The 21,472-nt window shown below is 40.9% G+C and overlaps 1 protein-coding gene across 2 annotated transcripts in view; it reads left to right on the top strand.

Moving 5' to 3' along the window:
- The window catches only part of SLC47A1 (solute carrier family 47 member 1), a 52,928-nt gene that overhangs the window by 26,873 nt on the left and 4,583 nt on the right, over nucleotides 1-21,472 (top strand). The window contains exons 6-14 of one of the 2 annotated variants that reach the window (XM_019757426.3): nucleotides 2,395-2,439; nucleotides 5,740-5,837; nucleotides 6,129-6,226; nucleotides 6,332-6,445; nucleotides 6,529-6,596; nucleotides 15,828-15,936; nucleotides 16,054-16,129; nucleotides 18,751-18,820; nucleotides 19,078-19,210. In XM_019757426.3, the coding sequence (XP_019612985.2) occupies nucleotides 2,395-2,439; nucleotides 5,740-5,837; nucleotides 6,129-6,226; nucleotides 6,332-6,445; nucleotides 6,529-6,596; nucleotides 15,828-15,936; nucleotides 16,054-16,129; nucleotides 18,751-18,820; nucleotides 19,078-19,210 (811 nt within the window). The remainder of the gene's footprint in view (nucleotides 1-2,394; nucleotides 2,440-5,739; nucleotides 5,838-6,128; nucleotides 6,227-6,331; nucleotides 6,446-6,528; nucleotides 6,597-15,827; nucleotides 15,937-16,053; nucleotides 16,130-18,750; nucleotides 18,821-19,077; nucleotides 19,211-21,472) is intronic. The other variant, XM_074319508.2, reaches the window with a different exon arrangement.

The following is a 21,472-nucleotide window of genomic DNA, read 5'->3' on the forward strand; positions in this document are numbered from 1 at the left end:
CATACCAAGTAACCAAGAGTCGCTAGTCCAAGAAACTGGTTTCACAAATATTTTCTCCTATCAATCTAAATTCAGAAGAGAGAAAAAGATTCTTACCACTTTCGCTTCCACCAGATCCGGCAGACAAAGATCTAAGGGTATGCTGACATGAAAAGAATCCTTACATTCTGCCAGCCTGTGTCAGATACCGCAGGATATCCTCATCTACAGCAGCCTCATGGGGAAGTGGGGGTTTCAGCCAGTGAGTTTATCCTGCTCACAGCGCCAACTATGGGGGAGGAACAAATTTTTCTCTACCCTCAAGGTTCTTCTGGCTGGTCTAATAATCAAATAGACATGAGACAGATTAGAAAGAGAAAATAACCAAATTTAATACATATGCATGGATGGGAACCCCACATACATGAGAGTCAGAGACACGCCACATGTGGGAGAGGTTCAGAGACAGAAAGGGGGATCTAGGTATATAAGACATTCTGAGCCAAGGATGAGGTAAGCTGCTTTGGAGACCTCAAAGGGTCATTGCAGGATGACAAGAAGAGCAGACGTTTAATAAATAAAAGTTTTCTCTGCCATATAGGTGAGTCAAAAATGTTATCACTGATAATCTTTTATTAAGGGCAAGGCACCTAATTAAAATTCTTCCAGGTAGTTAAAGGGAGAGGCAGAAGTTTCTCTTAAGCCTGATGCTAAGTTGCCTTTAGCTCAAAGCAATCTGCATACCACTGCGGCACATCTTGGGATGGCTCATTCTGAACCCCCACAAGCTGAAAAATTCCTATCATCTAGTGAAGTTGTAGCTGTCCTAATGTTGTAGCACAACACATTACACAAATACCATTGTGTTACAATTGTCCACTGTATTCATTACAGTAACATGCTGTACAGGTTTGTAGCCTAGGAGCGGTAGGGGAACAGAATTTGTCACCCCCAAATATCTCTTTGGCATAAGGGCTATTTTAGTTTGGTTAATTTTAAGAAACAGCAGATAAGGGAGAATCTCTGACAACCAAGTAGAAGTTACTCTCCATAAAAGCTACTTACATTTGTAAGTGAAAGCTCCAATTGTAAGGGTGTCTTCCTGGCATGTCAGGTAGAGGGGGAATGACCTTATCTCCAGAAACTCTTATCAGTGCAGAAGACAAGGACTTAAATCTGCACAACTTGATTGTGCTTTTCCTGGTCACCTCCCATAACTGACTCCCCCACCCCCAACATCTTCTCTTGTCTTCAACTGAAGATGGTGGGTTCAGCCAGTTTGGTGAGTTACTCCTGGGTCTCTCCCAGGTGTACAGGAGGTACACGTGCTATTAAACTTTTGTTTGTTTTTCTCCTGTGAATCTGTCTTTTATTACAGGGATGTCTCAGCCAAGAACCCAGAAGGATTAGAGGGAGAATTATTTTTCCTTCCATACAGAACAATAAGCTACATCATAGAGCCTAGGTGTGTAATGGGCCACACCATCTAGGCTTATACATATGCACTCTGATGTTTACAGAAGGATGAAATTATCTAAGGAAGCATTTCTGAGAATGTATCTCTTTCATTAAGCGGTGAATGACTATTAGTTTGCTAGGGCTGCCATAACAAAATACCACAGATTGGGTGGCTTAAACAACAGAAATCTATTTTCTCACAGTTCTGGAAGTCAGAATTCCAAGACCAAGGTGTCACAGGGTTGGTTTTCTCTGAGGCTTTTCTTCTTGACCTGCAGACAGCCGCCCTCTTGCTGCCTCTTCACATGGTCATCCCCCTGTGTGCATGCATCTTTTGTGTCTCGTCTTCCTATAAGGACACTAGTCCAATTGCATTAGGGCCCAACCTAATGGCCTCATATTAACTTAATTACATATTTAAAGACTTCATCTCCAACTACAATCACATCGGGGGTTAGGGCTTCAACATATGAACTGGTGTGAGGCACAATTTAGCCCTTAAAAGTAGCCATCTGCCCCCATAATTGGTACTGTGGTCTTTAATTTGTCTTGAGACTTTAAAAAGCTTAATATTGTTTAATTATTCCACCAAATAGTACTAGCCTAGGCTATAAAAGGAGGCATCCCCCTAGAGTTTGCCTAGGGGCTTCCTTTATAGCCCAGGACCCCACTACCACCACCACCAAGAGTCCTTGCCATGCTCCCAAGAAAACTGCACTCCTAGACCCCGGGGATGCTTAGATCATGTTCGTTCATAAAAGAGATGTTTGGGACACTCAGCCTTAGACACCCCTAGTCCTCCCTCCTCTTCCCCCCTGTCCCTGACCCGACTCAGATGATACACCTCTGTGGCTCTTTGGGGGAGCAGAGGGCAGCCAAGCTAAGGACAGTGGCTCTTAGCTTCCTCTGTGTGGCCAGGCCAAAATGTTAACATTTATCTCTCTTGTTCTCTTGTAGGCAACCTTTCTTTATACACTGCAAGTTAAATATTTGCTCACCCAGGTAATACAGACTTTCCTTTTTCTTTGTGGTCCTAATGGGAGTTTACACCTGTCAGAGATTGGGGACCCTGAAAATATTCAGGGATGTGGGAGGGCAGGGTGAGGACCTCGTCTGCCTGGAGCCAATGAAATACATTCCCCGTGTTGTACATGCAAGACTTTGGTGTGGAGAGGTGTGTTAAGTGATATCTAGCAAAGGTCACATTATTATTGGCTTTGGAAATTTCTGATCTGATTCCTACTTGTAAATATTGTCATTGGCAGGATGGGGTTAGAGCCCTAGTATTCTTTGGCTTTGTGCTGTCACTGGCCCCTGGAAGTAAGAGAGCTCCCGTCAGGCTCCAGGGAGCCAAGCTCTCATCTCTGTCTGAAAGGGCCTGTCTGAAAGCGTCCACTTTCCTCAGTGGGGACATGAAAGCTCAAATTGTAAGAATACCTCATGTCAGTCAGAACCCTTCAGTGACTAAAAGCAATGGCCAAAGACCCAGGGCTGCTCTGGCTTGGTAGGTATGGATTTATGATGCCAGAAGGTGAGGGATGTCAACTTCCTTCCAGATGAATCCAGGTAAAGGAGGGTACTGGGGAATGGGTCATGGCCATGTCAGCAGGTTCTCAGGGCCTAGGTAACAGTGGGGGAGGGAGAGGAGAGAAGGGAGGAAGTTTCTGCCTATCTAATGTTCTTAAAATTAAGATATTACCCTATTAACGAGACAACAGTATTTCAAATCTTTTTTAGTACCACAATTATAGACTTGAAATGTCTGTAAAGGAGTGAAAATCAGCATGTCTGAGCCCTAGGCTGTCTTCTTGAGTCTATAACCTTATCTGAAGCTGTGTAGAAGCCTCAGCACAGTGTGGGGCCTTCCCCTGATTCTCAGTCTTCCAACAAACATGGAGTCTCCTAACATCAAGCTCTAACCTGATCTAGTGAGGAGAGTGGGTGTGAAACTGCTCTCTCCAATACTCTGAGGCAGAAGGAAAGACCCCGAAGTAGGAGCCATGAGCCAAGAGGGTGTGGGAGATACACTTTAGGTTATGAAGGATTCAGAGGGTTCCCATGTACGGAAGGAGAAGCAGGCATCACAGAGAAAGGGGACAGCAGGAGCCTGGTCATGGAGGGGGGGAATGCAGAGGCGGGGTGAGACCACAATGTGGGTGGAGGGACACAGTGAACCATAGAATTGGAGAGAGGGGCTGGCCCAGCATCAGTGCCTACAGGGCTTTGCATATTCTCTGCTTTGGATTTTAGTTTATGAGAAACAAGCTAACTGCCAGAGGAAGAGATAAGAGTTATGGACATCGTCCAAATGGAGGACATAATGATGGGATGGATCCTGTAGAATGAAATTACTTCAGGAGAGGAAGGAGTTGCATTTAACTCATTTCCACCTTGGAGGCCTGGCCTATTCAAAGTATAGGACACAAGAAAAGCAGCTAGTGTTTTGGAGGAAGTTAATACTATTAGAGAGGGTATAGGGTAGGAAAAGAACGAGACAAAACCTGGCAGAATGCTTAGACTTTTGAGGGGGAGAGTGAGATGACTTTGAAAGAGAAGGTGACTCCATTGGCCTCCTCTTACCTTATGCCGAGGGAAGCTGTCTCCTTGTATGTTTTTGGTTTCTCCCTGTATGTTCATGACTCCCACATTTATATCTCTAACCTCCAAACATTCTTTCCTGCTGCCTGTAGAAAGCAATGCATGGGGCACACTTGACCTCCTCCTCGTCCCCACAAGCCTGCTCCTCCACTTTCCTGCATTCTTTCTCAGTTAGTGGACATAACCATTTTCTCTCTTGATAACCTATCCTTCATACATCCCATTATCCATGACTTCATCTTTTCCTTCACTCCTATATCTGATTAGTCACTGGGTCCTACAGGTCCTGCTTGCTCCTGTCCCTCCTCTGTGCCTCTGCCTAATTCACTTCTTATTCTTTTTCCTCTGTATTAATTCAGTAGGGTCTTACCTCATTTCCCTACTGCTGGTCTTTCCTTAGGTCAATTGCACATCACACTGCTTCTTTTACCTTCTACCTGAAATTCAAATCTGATCATGTAACTCCCTTGCTAAAAATTAATCAGGGTCTCCTGATAAATAAGTGACCCACATAAGTGGTTGGCCAAGACCCTTGTCCTAGCCCCTGAGCCCAAGACCACGAGACCACCAGAAACAAACCTGCAGTCCAGCAGTTGGGTTTATCAACCTATAGAATTAAGAGATCAGAGGGGCCTTGAGTTCTCACCAAACAAAGGGGGGAGGGTTATTATTATAAGATGCTGAAGGACGGAGTTCAGATGAAACCCAAAAGAAGTCACACTTTGGTAGGCTCAGAGCAAAGCAGGCTGTGAGTAAAGGGATCGACACCAGGTCGGTCGGCACTGTCTCTCTTCACCCAAGTCCTCTCTCCTTGGGAACTGCAAAGCTTAGCTAGATGTCAAGTACTATGTCCAGGAGTTCATGTGAAGCTCTGCCTCTGTGTTGGAAATTGAGGCTGCTTTTTTTTGTATAGAAGTGACTTCAATGCTCCAGGCAAGAGTAGGAAGTTTTATTTTTACTGATATAATTTCAAACAGCAAGATTTCTTACAGTCTGTGATTTTAGAGAACCAAGTTTCTCAGAGAATAAGAAATCAATAGTTATTCAAAGAAGAGGGTGAGATGACACTACAGTTGGGAGAAATAGTGTTTCCTGCTAACTTCCCAGCTAGCTTTGACTATGTCTGTTATTCTATCCTGATACATGGCAGGACAGCTTTTTACTTCTTTAGTCCTGTCATTTTACTCTCTCACCTTAAGTCTTAGTTTGAGATGGCAAATAAGACTGGATGTTTCTGCCCCTGTACTTATGAGCAAAGCCAGATATGATGGAATTCATTCCACACTCTAGTAGCATAAGCTCTTTTTAGGTTAATTTTCCAAATTTCAATTTTGGTTGAGAAAGTATACTTTCACCAACTGAGCAATGTGGAAAGTAACTTGTTTTTACTTTTTAATCCTTGCCGGTCCTTGTACTCTTGCAGATGAGCCATTTCTCTTTTCTCTCTACTGCCTTCTCATCACCTGCCCATGTCTCTCCATGACCAGAACAATGCTCTTCATGCTTCAGAGAGGAGGAGGAACAGGAGGGGATGGGAGGGTGGGAAGGTAAGAGCAGCAAGGATGGGACATCCACAGTTAGGACCTCTGGCTTGCCTGTGACAGCTTGTCACGCAGGCCACGTAGAGCCTGGTGTGTCTTGGGGTAGAAAGCGGCAGTCTTGTTCCACTGATCTCCAGCAGGGCGTGGTCTTTCCTCATTTTAGGGAATTGTACTGCCCCAAATATTAACTGGAGTAGCAGCCAACCTTGTCAATGCCCTCATCAACTACCTGTTTCTCCATCAACTGCATCTTGGAGTGATGTGAGTCCAATCAATTCTTGGGGCAGGGAAAAGGAAAGACCTGCCTGTGGCTTTTCCAGTGGGGGTGGAGGAGACCAAGACCTTTACCTGGTCATTGTGTCCACATATTATCTCCTCCTTGGAGCACTCTGGGAAACACATTCGGGGATGGAGAGTAATACTGCTCTGGAAAGAAGATGACCTCTGGGCCTGCTGCAGATGTCCCAGCCAGGGATGAGTGCTCACCTGCTAAGTGAGGCTGGGAGAGGGTGGAGGACCGGCACCTGCCCTCACTGGCATCGTCCTTCCCAGGGGTTCAGCACTGGCAAATGCAATTTCCCAGTTCTCCCTGGCTCTGCTCCTCTTTCTCTACATCCTCTGGAAGAAACTGCATCAAGCTACCTGGGAAGGTAAATGCTGCTTTTTATTTTCCAACTTGGACATGGGTTTTGTCGTGGGTTAAACTTGGTCTGATGGCTGGATGTGCTGTAAAAGTATCTATGTCCCACCTGCAGGGTGGTCTCTTGAGTGCCTGCAGGACTGGGGCTCTTTCTTCCAGCTGGCCATCCCCAGCATGCTCATGCTGTGTATTGAGTGGTGGGCGTACGAGATCGGAAGCTTCCTGAGTGGTTAGTGTGGGAAAGATGGCGACGGCTGGTGGAAGGATGGGGGCCTGGCCAGGAGCATGGCATCAGCTGTCTGTCTTCCCCAGGTATTCTCGGCATGGTGGAGCTGGGGGCCCAGTCCATCGTCTACGAACTGGCCGCTGTTGTGTTCATGGTGAGTGTCTGAGACGAGTCATGTGGAGGAGCTAGATGTGTCTCTTGAAAGAGTCCCAAGATGAGCATAGCTGTTCATAACATTCAGTTATAATTTGTGAAATGGTTCATGAAAGTAAAATTTCCTCCTAGAGCCTGGAGGGTCCTTTTGGTTTGGTGGGGTCTTCCTGTGAGCTGAATAGGGTTGGGGAGAAGCTCTAAATGACTTGTTCACTGCTAGTCCTCCGTCCCCTAACAAGGTTCAAATCTGAAAGATTTCATTTCATTGCCATACTTGCCAAATAGTTGTCACAACACAAATGACTTGGGGGTGGGGTGGGAGTACAAAGGATGATGGCGCTGGGTGTATGTCAACAAGGGCCAAGCTCCTTGTGTCTCACCAAGCTCTGGTCCTGCCTGGGTCTGATGTCTCTTAAAACTTGATGTGACCACTCCTAGGTTAGACATAAAATAATTGAAAACAAGGTCTCAAGCAGACATTTGTACCCCCATGGTCATAGCAGCATTATTTACAATAGCCAAAAGGTGGAAACAACCCAAGTGTCCATCCACGAATGAATGGATAAACAAAACGTGGTCTATCCACATGATGAAATATATTCAGCCTTGAAAAGGAAGGAAATTTTGGTATGTTAGAGAAGAACCCCAGTTGTTAGAGGCTTTCCTTTGACTTTGTTTTACTGAAAACATCAACTGGAAATTCTGAGGGGCTTTCTTCTCTAGTAAGTGCCACTTTATTATTATTTTTTTAAGAATACAAATAAAAGTTTATTGTACAAAATTAAGGCCTTCATATTTCATAGTTCGCTAAGGCTAAAGGAAGACTAGATAATTTTTAGAAAACTGCACAAAATTTCACTGTCACCTTCCCCCACCTTAGCAAGTGCCACTTTCGAAATATAAAAGGAAAGATGGAATAGAAAGGGAGTATGTAATGTGGAAAGGGACTAAAGCTAATGCATGCCCTTCGGCATTGTTTGTAGTACTAATGCTTAGACACCCGCTCCCCAGATTACTTATATTTTAAAAGTACATAGATATGCTTTTCTGGTTTGTTTATTTTTTTAAAGAAGCATTCTCTTGAGTACCTATGCTTTTTTTTGTTCTATTCTCAGTAGAATTTTTTACCTTATATTTGTTACTTCAATACTTTTTATATTTATACATAGTTTATATTTCAGTAAATTCAGTATCTAACTCAAAATACTTAATGGTACATAGTATTCCATTGTATGCAGTATAATTTTGAGACCAATCTCCTGCTGTTGAATAGTTAGTTTCCAATGTTTCAATTTTTTTAAAACTTTTTTTTTATTATCATTAGTTTCAGGTGCACAAAACAGTGTAATAGTTAGACATTTATCATTTATATCCCTCACAAAGTGATAAGTCCCCTTCCCCATCTACTACCCCTCTGACATCGCATACAGCCGTTATATTTCCACTGTCTCTATTCCTAATGCTGTAGTCCACTTCTTGTAAATATATATATATATATATATATATATATATATATATATATATATATATGTAAAATTGTAGTTGACATTCATTATTGTTCAGCTTCAGCTTCAGGTGTACAGTGCAGTGATCAGGCATCTACATCATCCATGAGGTGGTCTCCCTAATGAGACAAGTGTCCATTGGATACCGCACAAAATCTTTACAACATTATTGATACATTCCCCAAATTGGCTTTCATATCCCCGTAGCAATCTTTTGGTTACCAACTGTGCTTTCTAATACCCTCACTTTCCCCCTTATCCCCCCCGATCTAGCAACCCTCAGTTTTACCTCTATGTCTCTGAGACTGTTTCTGATTAGTTCATTCATTTATTATTTTCTTTAGATTCCACATATAAGTGAGATCATATGGTATTTGTCTTTCTCTGTCTGACTTATTTCACTTAACATAATGTTCTCTCGGTCCATCCATATTGTTGCAAATGGTAAGATTTCATTCTTTATGGCTGTGTAATACTCCATTGTATAAATGTACCACACTTTCTTAATCCAGTCATCTACCAATGGCATTTTGGTTGTTTCCATGTCTTGGCTATTATGTATAGTGCTGCAATAAACATAGGAGTGCATAAATTTTTTTGAATTAGAGTTTTGGATTTCTCCGAATAGATAACTAGGAGTGGAATTGCTGGATCATAAGGTAGTTCCATTTTCAGATTTTTGAGATACCTCCATACTGTTTTCCATAGTGACTGCACCAATCTGCAATCCCACCAACAGTGCATGAGGGTTCCCTTTTCTCCACATCCTTGCCATCACTTCATCACTTGTTGTTTGTTGATTTATTGATGGTAGCCATTTTGACTGGGGTGAGGTGGTATCTCATTGTGGTTATTTGCATTTCTCTAATGATTAGTGAGGTTGAGCATTTTTTTCTTATGTCTGTTTGCCATCTGTATGTCCTCTTCAGAAAAATGTCTCTTCATGTTCTCTGCCCATTTTTGAATTGGGTTGTTTGTTTTTCTGGAGTTGAGTTGAGTGAGTTTTTTTTATTAATTTGGGATATTAACCCCTTATTGGATATATCATTGGCAAATATCTTCTCCCATTCAGTAGGATCCCTTTTTGTTTTATTGATTTATTGATGGTTTCCTTTGCTGTGAAAAACTTTTTAGTTTGATGTCATCCCACACGTTCATTTTTTTTCTTACTTTCCTTGCCCGAGGGGATATGTCAGTAAACATCTTACTCTGGGTAATGTCTGTAAACTTTCTTTCTATATTTTCTTCTTGGAATTTTATGGTTTCAGATCTTACATTTAAGTCTTAATTCATTTTGAATTTATTCTTGTATATGGAGGTGGTCTGGCTTCATTTTTTTGCATGTGTCTGTCCAGGTTTCCCAGCACCATTTATTGACTAGACTGTCTTTACCCCACCGTAAGTTCTTGCTTCCATTGTCGTAGATTAAATGACCGTATAGACATGGATTTATTTCTGGGCTCTGTTCTGTTCTATTGATTTATGTGTCTGTTTTTATGCCAGTACCATGCTGTTTTGATTACTGTAGCCTTGTAGTATAATTTGATGTCAGGTATCATTATATCTCCCACTTTGTTCTTATTTCTCAAGATTGCCAAGGCTATTTGGGGTCTTTTATGGTTCCATATAAATTTTAGGATTATATGTTCTATTTCTGTGAAAAATGTCCTTGGTAGTTTGATAGGAATTGCATTGAATCTGTATATTGCCTTAGGCAGTATGGTCATTTTAACTATATTAATTCTTCCTATCCATGAACGTGGTATGTGTTTCCATCTATTTGTATCTTCTTTAATTTCTCTCTCCAGTGTCTTATAATTTTCTGAGTACAGATCTTTTACTTCTTTGGTTACATTTATTCCCAGGTCTTTTATAGTCTTTGAAGTAATTGTAAATGGGATTGTTTTCTTAATTTCTCCTTCTGATATTTTATTATTGGTATGTACAAATGCAACTGATTTCTGAATATTAATTTTGTATCCTGCTCCTTTACTAAATCCATTTATCAATTCTAATAGTCTTTTGGTGGAGTCTTTAGGGTTCTCTATATATAGTACCATGTCATCTGCATGTAATGACAATTTTACTTCCTCCTTACCAATTTGGATGCCTTTTATTTCTTTTTCTTGTCTGATTGCTGTGGCTAGAACTTCCAGCACTATGTTGAATAGAAGTGGAGAAAGTGGGCAACATTTCCTTGTTCCTGATCTTAAGGGGAACAGTTTTAGCTTTTTCCCATTAAGTATGATGTTAGCTGTGGGTTTATCATATATGGCCTTTATTATGTTGAGATATGGTCCCTCTATTCCCACTTTAAGAGTTTTTATCATAAATGGCTGCTGGATTTTGTCAAATGCTTTTTCTGCATCTATTGATATGATCATATGATTTTTATTTTTCATTTTGTTAATATGGTGTATCACATTAATTGATTTGCAAATGTTGAACCAATCTTGCATACCAGGAATGAATCCTACTTGATCATGGTGTGTGATTTTTTTAATGTATTGCTGAATTCTATTTGCTAACATTTTGTTGAGGATTTTTGTATCTATGTTCTTTAGGGATATCGGCCTGTAGTTTTCTTTTTCTGTCGTGTCTTTGTCTGATTTTGGGATCAGGGCAATAGTGGCCTCATAAAAAGTGTTTGGAGCCTTCCCTCCTTCTGGGTTTTTTGGAATAGCTTGAGGAGAATAGGTGATAATTCTTTTTTGAATGTTTTGTAAAATTCACCTGTAAGGCCATCTGGTCCAGGGCTTTAGTTTGTTGGGAGCTTGTTGATTACTGATTCAATTTCGCTGGTGGTGATCAGTCTATTCAGATTTTCTGTTTCTTCTTGACTTAGCCTTGGAAGGTTGTATGCTTCTAGAAAATTGTCATTTCTTCCCGATTGTCTAATTTGTTGGCATATAGTTGCTCATAGTAATTTCTTAAAATTTTTTGATCTGAGATGGGTGTCTTGCAGACAGCATAAGCATCAGTCTTGTTTTCTTATCCATTCAGCCACCCTATGTCTTTTTAAAATTATTATTAGTTTCAGGTACACAAGACAAAGTAATACTTAGACGTTTATCATTTATATCCCTCACACTGTGTGAACCCCTCTCCCCCCATCCACTATCCCTCTGACATCGCACAGAGCCATTATGTTTCCGCTGTCTCTATTCCTAATGCTGTACTCCACTTCTTGTAAGTATATACATACATATATATACATATATATGTATGTATGTATATATATATATATATATATATATATATATATGTGTATATATATATATATATGTGTGTGTGTGTGTGTGTGTATATATATGAAATTATAGTTGGCATTCATTATTGTTCAGCTTCAGGTGTACAGTGCAGTGATCAGGCATACCCTATGTCTTTTGATTGGAGCATTTAATCCATTTATATTTAAAGTGATTATTGATAGGTACATAGTTATTGCCATTTTTTAATTTGTAGTTAGATTGTTTTCATCTTTCTTCTGTTTATAGAAGCCCTTTTAATATTTCCTGCAATGCTGGCTTGGTGGTAATAAATTCCTTTAGCTTATTCTTTTCTGGAAAGCTCTTTATCTCTCCTTCAATTTTAAATGATAGCCTTGCTGGATAAAGCAATCTAGGTTGTAGGCCTTTGTTTTCCATCACTTTGAGTATCTCCTGCCACTCCCTCCTGGCCTGCAATGTTTCTGCAGAAAAGTCATTTGATAGTCTTATGGGAGTTCCCTTGTATGTAACCTGCTGTCTTTCTCTTGCTGCTTTCAGGATTCTCTCTTTGTCTTTAACATTTACCATTTTAACTATAATGTGTCTTGGTGTGGACCTGTTTGAGTTTATCCTGGTTGGAACTCTCTGCACTTCCTGGGCTTGTATGTCAGTTTCCTTCACCAGGTTAGGGAAGTTTTCAGACATTATTATTTCAAATATGTTCTCGATCCCTTGCTTCCTCTCTTCACCTTCTGTTATTCCTATGATGTGCATGTTGTTGCACTTGATGTTATCTCAGAGGTCTCTTAAACCATTTTCATTGTTTTTTATTCTGTTTTCTTTTTGTTGTTCCATTTGGGTGATCTCTGCTAACTTGTCTTCTAAGTTGCTGATTCAATCCTCTGCTTCATCTAGCCTGCTGGTAATTCCTTCAAGTGTGTTCTTTATTTCAGTTATTGTATTCTTTAATTCTAACTGGTTGTTCATTATGATTTATCTATCCTTCTTTATGTCATCACTAAGCTCCTTAAACATTCTTATCATCAGTGTTCTGAACTCTGTCTCTGATAGGTTGGTTACCTCTATTTCATTTGGTTCCAATTTTGGAGTTTTCTTCTGTTCTTTATTTGGGACATGTTTCTTTGTTTCCCCATTCTGGCTGACTCTCTGTGTTTGCTTCGATGTATTGCTAGGTAGATCCCCTAGGGTTCTTGGTTTTTGCTGGGTTATCTTATGTAGTATGTGTCCTTTCTATTTGACTTGCACCACTTCCTTCTTTTCCTGTGCGTGTGCTCCAAAGGTGACTCTTGTGTTGTGTATATTGTCCTGTTAAAGTTGATCTTTAATTGCTTTTGGCTTGTGAGTAGTTGGGATTGACGCCTAGACTGACTAGTTGTGAGACTTGGCTCTGCCCACAGTGGATGTTCTGCTGCATGAGGATTGACCGCTCAAATGAGGCTTGGCCCCTGTGGCCTCTTGTGCTTGTAGAGAATTCCCTCTGGGTGTGTCACTTGTAGGTCAAACCTGGTAATACTCTGGTTTGGTCTGGAGTTGGCCTCTGGGTGTGTTGAATCTTGTGCCTCTTGAGCTGGGCCCTGGCAATTTCAGAACAAAGCAAATCACCAAGCACAACAACAACAACAACAAAGAAAAAACCAAATACACTCACATGTAAAAACAATCGATAACCCACACTCAACACAGGCAAAAATATAAAAAATACGAAAACAAAACAAAACAAAAAAGCAGTGCCAGTCTTGGCTTAAGCCCGTCAAGTAATCTCCAGGCTGTCCTCTGCTGTACAAAGAGTCCTCTGCATCTTGTGCAGGCAGAGCCGGTCACCTGGTGCCCAGAGTGACCCTGGAATTGCAGTTTTAGATGAGTGGGGCTATGAGGTCTGGATGGTAGTTTTTACAAAGTCAGTGCAGTTTCTGCGTTTGCCTTCACATATGCTCAGAGAGTAACACAACCAGCCCTGTGCCGAGGTCTCCTGAGTCTTAGGGCACTTTTTCTCTGTGTGTGTGTGTGTGTGTGTGTGTGTGTGTGTGTGTGTGTGTGTAGGGCGGGAGATTTCTGAGCTGCTGAAAGCCCAGAACTACATCAGCTGCCTACAGCTGCCCCTTGGGAGTGTCTCCGCAGTTGTAATGGCCCTGCCCTAGGCAGGCTAGAAAAGGTGGGTGCTGGGAATGAAGGAGTCTTCTCTCTCCCAGCCCAGCAGTATCACACTCTTCCCAGCCTCTTCCCTGGGTCAGAGCTGCAAGCTGTGTCTTCCCAGATCCTGTGCGCTACTGCTCCTCTGTAATCTGACACTACTCCTCAGTTCAGGAGCCAGCTTGAGTCTTTGGAAGGGTGGGGGTAGGATTGGGAGAGTGGGGGGAGGGGCCCAGGTATAGTGTTTAAATCCTTTGTCCAACCAAGGGCCCAGCTGGCGGTCTCAGCTGAGGTTACTGCCTCAAATGCTGCATATGCTACTCTCTGGGCAGGAGAGATCAGCTGTAGGACACAGGGAAAGAGCCCACCTCCTGGTTCTTGTGGTCTCTGTTATGTCCTGGGAACCCCTGTGTCTCCACAGTCTCAGATGCTGCCTTGGTCTCCACTCTGCTCCCTTCCCTCTTCCCCTGCTTGCCCAATTTGCCCACCTTCAAGTAATCCTCGTACCAGTCTCTTAGCTGTTCTGTGTCATGAGCAGAGAGTCCTTTGATGGGTTATAGATGTTCAATTTGTGGTGAGTTCCGGAGGAGAACTCAAGAAGACCACCTCACTGCCACCATTCCTATGACGTCCTCAATATTTTTAATAAAACTTCAATGAACATCTTAGGATGAATATCTTTGTATACATGTTTGATTATTTCATTAAGATAAATCCCTAAAAGTGAAATTTAATTACAGTTTTAAATCTTTTGCATATATTGCCATATGCTTTCCAACAGGCTTATATGGATTTATATTTATGTTTCTCCCTAATCAAAAGATTTTTACCCTTTACTCATATTAATGAATTGTTTACATTTTACCTCATTTGCTTGCCCTATCTATCTATCATCTATCTATCTATCTATCTATCTATCTATCTATCTATCTATCTATCATCTATTGCTACTGTCCATATTCAAATACCACCCATTGTTCTGATAATGTCCTTTATAACTTCTTTTTCACTGGCATTAAGATGTCCTGTCTCTTTAATGTCCTTTAATCTAAAACAGATCCTCAGCCTTTCTTTGTCTTTCTTGACCTTGATCTTTTAGAAGAATAGAAACTATTATATACAGACTTTCCCTCAAATTTTTGTAGCTGATACTGCCTCATGAACACATTCTACCTCTACATTTTTGGCAGGAATACCACAGAAGTGACACTATGTCATTCTTGTCCATCATATCCGGAGGCACATGATGTGGATTTGTTCCGTTATTGGTGATGTTAACTGATTGCTTGGTTAAAGCACTGTCTGCCAGGTTTCTCCACCAAGTGACTCTCTTTCCTTTTGTGACTAATAAATAATTTGTTGGGCAACTCCTGTGTTTGCTCCCACTAGGGACTCAGCCTCCCATTTCTTTTATACACCTTATTCTGTGTATCAGATTTTCTATAGCCTGTCTTTTAGCGATCCTGATGATAAGCCAAAATTCATGTTAAAAGAGTGATGAATCTTTTTCCTTAATTAACACTAATTTTTCAAGTGGCAAATTTTTAGATAATAATAATGGCTGATCTTTACTGAACAATTACTACGAGTGAGGCACTATCCTAAGCAGTTAGCATGTATGGACTCATTGAATCCCCACAATAACCCTAATAGGCAGCTACTACTATTACGAGATCCATTTTACAGATAACTGAGGTGTGAAGAGGGTAAGCAACCCGCTCAGTGTCACACAGCTGATGGGTGGCTGAGTCAGGATTTGAACCCACGCAGTCTGGCTTCAGAATTCCTGTTCCTCACCACAGTGCCATACTGCTTTCCTGTATCTGCTTTGTCCCCAGCCATCCCCTCACAAGAAGGGTAGGATTGCTATCAGGTTGGTATGTGTCTTTCTGTTTTCATAAGTTCTATTTATCCAACGTTTTTGAGGGATGGGGGTGGCGGTGGGGAAAGTCACCATTTTAGGATTCTGTCTTCTAAACTTGATCCGTTGATGGGCTTTCGGAACAGACCTAGCTGGACTCCTGGCAGTCAGTCCACCCTTCCACACCCAGAAGGCAAATGTGACTGTGCAGAGCCTCCCAGGGCACAGGTTGGAAGCTCTGTATGCAGAAAAGCCAGGTGTGTGACAAGGATCACAGCCCGGGGTTCCAGGTTCTTTGTTAGCCTGGGGGCTCCCAGCTAAACAAGGGGATGTTGCAAATTAGTCTTCTCATAACTTTTAGGACCAAGTTTTATCAATGGGCTGATAAAAGCATGATTTACCTGGTTTCTCTTCCCTTGTGAAGGTGCATGGTGAGGCTCAGGATAGAGCCGAGAAGCAGGGCTGCTTCCCTGTTCCATGCTCTCACTGTGTCCTTTTCCTTTTAGATACCTACGGGCTTCAGCGTGGCTGCCAGTGTCCGGATTGGGAATGCGCTGGGTGCTGGAAACATCGAGCAGGCCAAGAGGTCCTCAGTAGTCTCCGTGCTGGTCACAGGTGCTTAGACTTTTAGTCAATGATTCACCCAAGCAGTCTGTGTCCAGAAAACCCGGCTCCCTGTTCCTCACAGACCTCCTTTTTCACTGTGCTCTTTCTTTGTCATTTTACCCTCAGAGCTCTGTGCTGTAACCTTTTGTGTCCTGCTGTTAAGCTGTAAGGATCTTGTGGGGTACATTTTCACTACCGATCGGTGAGTGCTGAGATTTCCTTGAAATGTGGAATCTGTGGTAAAGAAATGGTTGAACAGATGCTTTCACCTTGGGCATCCTGGGGTTGTTGCATCTTAGAGGGTTCCTGAATAATTTGCAATGTCAGAAACTCACTGATGTTACCTGGAAAGAACTGATTAGGTATAGGAACTAATTTATAATCTAAAGTGCCAATTTAATGGGCATTGGTGGGGATACATGCTTCTGGTGGTCAGGATACTCATGTATTTTAAAGAAGGAAACTTCCTTTTTGGTACCATTGATACCATTTTCCGTTATATATATGTATTTTGTTCCAATGGCAAGAATCATCTTGGCATCTCAGAATCTGCCAGAGTACCTGGTTTGTAGTATTTGCATAATATATTTGTCAAACTGAATTAAAGTTAAAATCTCACCAATGAGCTGTCTTTAAAAATCACATTATCAGATTAATTACTGAAAAAGACATCTTAAGCAAGATTAATCCCTTTAACTGTGCAGATTCTGTTTGGTTGATTTTGTTGCTTTTATCAGTGAAGCTAGCTTGTGCATTCTGCCTATGTAGATACATTGTGGAGACACCTCTTATCTGGGATTATTTCATCAACAGTTACAAATGTAAATTGACTTCCATGGATTCAAAAAGCAGGTGGAGTGGACAGAACTAACTTTCACAGTCCATTCTTCCTGTATCTGTCTTTTGACTTCTGACATTAGGTTGTCATCTTTCAGCCTCAGCCATTTTGCAGTGGGGAAATACTGTTTAACTGTCCCTCACTTCAGAAGGAGTAGGAAGGCAACCAGAAATTGTTCTTATTTTCTTCAAAGGGAATCAGAATTCACTTTATCAGAAGTGTATCCCACACTGATGGTTTCAGTAGGAATATGGTAAACATTTGCTTCTGGATCTGTCCACTTCCGGAAACCACGCAGAGCAGGAACACGAATAAAATCAAAAGGTTCACAGACTATACCTTTGATGAAATTAGGATACATAGAAAGCTTTCAAAATCAAATTATTTGTAAACTGGCCAGGATTAACTGAAATTGGCGAAATCAATGACATAGATTCTAACAATGACATATATACCTAACCTAGTCAAAGAGAAAAAAGGGAGAGAACACCTCTAAGCAAAGTAAAAAAGGGGGAAATTACTAAAAAACAATAATTTTTTTAAAGCATAAGAGACTATTTTGCACAACTTTTGCAAGTAAATTTTAAAATCTGGAAGGAATAAATAATTTTCTAGGAAAACAATTTATCAGAATTTACCCTGGAAAGCACAGAAGATCTAAAAAGACTGATTTCCTTAGATGAAATAAGAAAGAAAACTATTTAAAAATTTCAAAAAGCACCAATCCCAGAGGAATTTTTATAAAGTTCTTTAGGAAGACTTTATAAAAATCTTACCTTTAAAGCAGAAAAAGGAAAATTTCCACATTCTGTTTATGAAGCAAATATTACATTGGTACTAAACTCTGACAAAGTTTGCACAATAAAAAAAGTCACAGACCAATGTCACTTATTAATATCAATTTTAAAATAAAAAAATATTAGTGGACAGAATTCAGCAGCACATTAAAAATAATATGGTTTGATGGAGTATAAAAGTGAATGTAATATATTAGGTGGAAAAATAAAAATGCAGATTATCATGTAGAGAATGCTATCATGAAATAATACAGTCTAAAAGGAGAAAATAAGAATATATATCTGTATTTTCTTATATTTTCATAAACACTGCACAAATACAGACAATGATAAAAATTGTTACCTGGTTGGCTTGGTGGTCATAATGGGAGGACTGGGAAAGGAGTGGAAGAAAGATTTTTCTCAATTTCCTTTTCGTATTGTTTGACTTCTTTTAAACATTTGCATGTTACCTACTCAAAAAAATAAAATTAATTTTGAATAAAAGAACTGTATTTCTGTCCTTTATTTTGGAGGGGGAGTAATCATCTTGTTCAGTGTTGGATTTCTTATTAATTCATTGAACAGATATTTATTGCCAGACAATGCTCTAGGTTTATCTGTTAATCACTCAAGGGTATTATGAATTTTTTGCCTCCCCTGGTCAATGACATCATTTTTATAGTCTCCCTTACAGTGTAGGCATTAAAATCCAAGTCTCCAGCTTTAGAGGTTAGGGCCCATTTCTAGGAAACAAGGAAAATTCTGTAAACTATATCTATGGCCTTTAGAACTTGCCAACCTTGGTTCCATAGGGAGAACCATCACTCTTATTTTCTTGTGCTTCATTCGGACACACAATGAGACACGTGTAGAATCATGTTAAAAGAAGGATGGCACTATAATCGAAATTGTATTTGTTTTTTGTGGGGCGGGGGGAGAGGAGAACCAAATCATTTGATTTAGCTGTCTACATTGACCAAATGGACTATATATTTTTTTTTTCTAAAAGTCATGAGATACAATGTAGAGTTGGTTTCCTCTACAGGCCCAAAACAGTCGGGTTGTCCCTGAATGGGATGTTGGCTAGAAGGCATGAGCCTCTTTAGTTACACACAGAAGCCAAATGCCATCACTGGGGAACTGCAGAGTTCACTTTTCCAAATGTTTGTCTCCTCCTGATCAGCATGTGCCTTATTTTCCTAACAGAGAAATCATCACTCTTGTGGCTCAAGTGGTTCCGATTTATGCTGTTTCCCACCTCTTTGAAGGTCTTGCTGTAAGTATTATGCAGTATTCCCTTAAGCACTTTTATGATCTATGTGTTTCTTCTGATGATGGTAAATTTAAATGGAGGAGAGGGGCGGGTGGGGGGTAGGTAGGTAATACTGAGTATTTTCATACTTGTTTTACAAGAACACTGGCGACTGATCACAAATTTGAAGTCAGAGTCCCCTGGAAAGGGACAGGTGAGGGATTTGGAGTCTTTCAGAAGCATCAGCACCGTTCACACTGATGAATGTTATCTGTCTACAGTGTACAAGTGGTGGCATTCTGAGGGGAAGTGGAAATCAGAAAGTTGGAGCCATTTTCAACGCCATTGGGTACTATGTGATTGGTCTCCCCATAGGGATTTCGCTGATGTTTGCAACCAGACTGGGAGTGATTGGTAAGCTTTAACTGTGGGCAGGTAGAAATGATTTATTTGCAGGCCCCAGAAATCACTGTCAGAGCGCATAGGCTTTTATCAAGGGCTGTGGGACTTCGGAGGTCTCCCACATTACTCTGTGCCCTGTCAGAGAGAGCAAGAGGGGGCAAGAGGTAGCCAGGGACTCAGGGCTGCATTTTCATGCCCCTCTGGCCCAGGTGGGCCACCTTCCACACTGACATACTTGAGTGGAGCAACGTGACATTGCTGTTTATCTCCTTGTCCTATGTCGTTGAATGCTCACTTCTTCAAAGTTGGGAACAGCAGGGAATGCTGAGAAAACGTTCAGAAACGTACCTCTGTCCTTTGGTGACAGCCCTTGTATGGTGAGACCCTGAGAGTGAGTCTGCAGGACTGACTGAGGCCATCATAAACTGGCCATACTGGAGTGTTTGGGGTTGAGACAGGGGAAGATGTAGGACAGCCTTTGTGTGATTCTTACAGAACTTGTCTGTAGTGCCCATTGTCTTAGCCCATGCAGTTGGCAGAATTCACGGAGGGCAATGCATATGGGATGACCCTAGAGCTGTGCTCTCAATGTCACCTTCATCGCCATTCTGCAACCTCCACCTCCCACCTGGTACAACCTGTTGAGCCCTGTGTCTTGTGGGTCTCCCCACAAGGCCATGGGTATGATGTGTGAACAGCACAGAAGGAAGGCAGGGGTGGATGGGACCCTTTTATCATCTTACTACATTTGGAGGAAAGAACTTAATCCACAGGATCTGAAATTACCAGAGCTAATTTTTCAAAAAGTAAGGAAAGAAATGACTGCCCAGCTTTGATTTGTAAAATAATAATTTAGAATACATTGGCAGTTAATAAATTATTATATTAAAATTTGAACAAATTATCTTTGGGTGAAGTAGTGACTGACTTAAGCCTGGTTTGTTTTCATCCATCAGTACTAGGCAGGCTCAGAAGTGATGAGAAGTCATCTGATACCTAGAGTGAGCTTCCAGTCCGATGTGTCCCATGATGTTGCACATTTTTCTTAAGTTCAATAATATTTTAATGAAAAATACATGAGCTGTTCAAAGAATGGAGTTGCCAATGCAAAGTTCACTGGGTTTGCATCATGGTGCAGAAAATTATTTAGCTGAGTTTCTGGCATTACTCATATTTTAAATTTGGCAATTGCATAGCTAAGAAAAATATTAAAGGAATCCACTTAAAAATATAGATGCACCTATGTCCCAAGTGCTGTACTACGCCCATTAGTTTGTTTAATAAAGCATGCCTACTAGGTGCAAAGCACAGGGAGTTAAGAATCACTTAAAAGAAATACTGGGGGACAAACTTCCTGTTATAAAATAAATAAGTCATGGGATGCAATGTACAGCGTGGTAGTCAATAATACTACATTGTATATTTAAAGTAGCTAATAATACTACATTGTATATTTTAAAGTTGCTAAGAGAGCAGATCTTAAAAGTTTTCATCATAAGAAAACCAGCTGTAACTATGTGTGGTGATGAACCTTAACTAGATTTATTGGTGATCATTTCACAATACATTGGACCCTAGAACAACAGATGTGAACTGCACAGGTTCACTTATATGTGATTTTTTTTCAATAACCACTGCAGGCCCTTTATAGCCACAGATTTCGCATCCATGGATTCAACTAATCATGGATTAAAAACAGTATTTTCGTATTCCCAACAGCAGTTTCCCAACTGCAGATGGAAAATACTATTTTCCAAGGACACAAAGGGACAACTGTAGTTAGGTTTTGGGAGTGTCAAAATTATATGCAGATTTTTGACTACACGGTGGTCTGTGCCTTAAGCCCCTATGTTGTTCAAGGGTCAACTATATATACAAATATTGAATCATTATGTTGTATGCCTGAAATGATTATAATGCTATATGTCATTTACATCTCAATAAAAAAATAGTGTTGGGGACTCTGGGGAGGTGAGACCTCTGTGAGAAGACTACAGTCAATCCTGCCGCTCACCACTAAGGAAAAAGTATAGTACTAACTCGTTTTGAATATTGTGTCACCTCTGGTAGGGTTTGCAGGATGACTCCCGAAGGAGCATCAGAGTGCCACAGGTTCTCATGGGCAGCTCCAGCAAATTATAATGGCCACCATAATTTCCTGGGAGGCTTTTCAAATACACAAATTCCTGGGCCCTGCCCAGGGGATTCTGAGAATTATCCTGCTTTAGGGTTCTTAGGATGAGTCAAACAGAAATCTTTTAAATATTGTATAGT

Source organism: Rhinolophus sinicus, chromosome 12, assembly GCF_057876585.1.
Source record: "Rhinolophus sinicus isolate RSI-liver-muscle chromosome 12, RSI-T2T, whole genome shotgun sequence".
NCBI classification, from domain to species: Eukaryota; Metazoa; Chordata; class Mammalia; order Chiroptera; family Rhinolophidae; genus Rhinolophus; species Rhinolophus sinicus.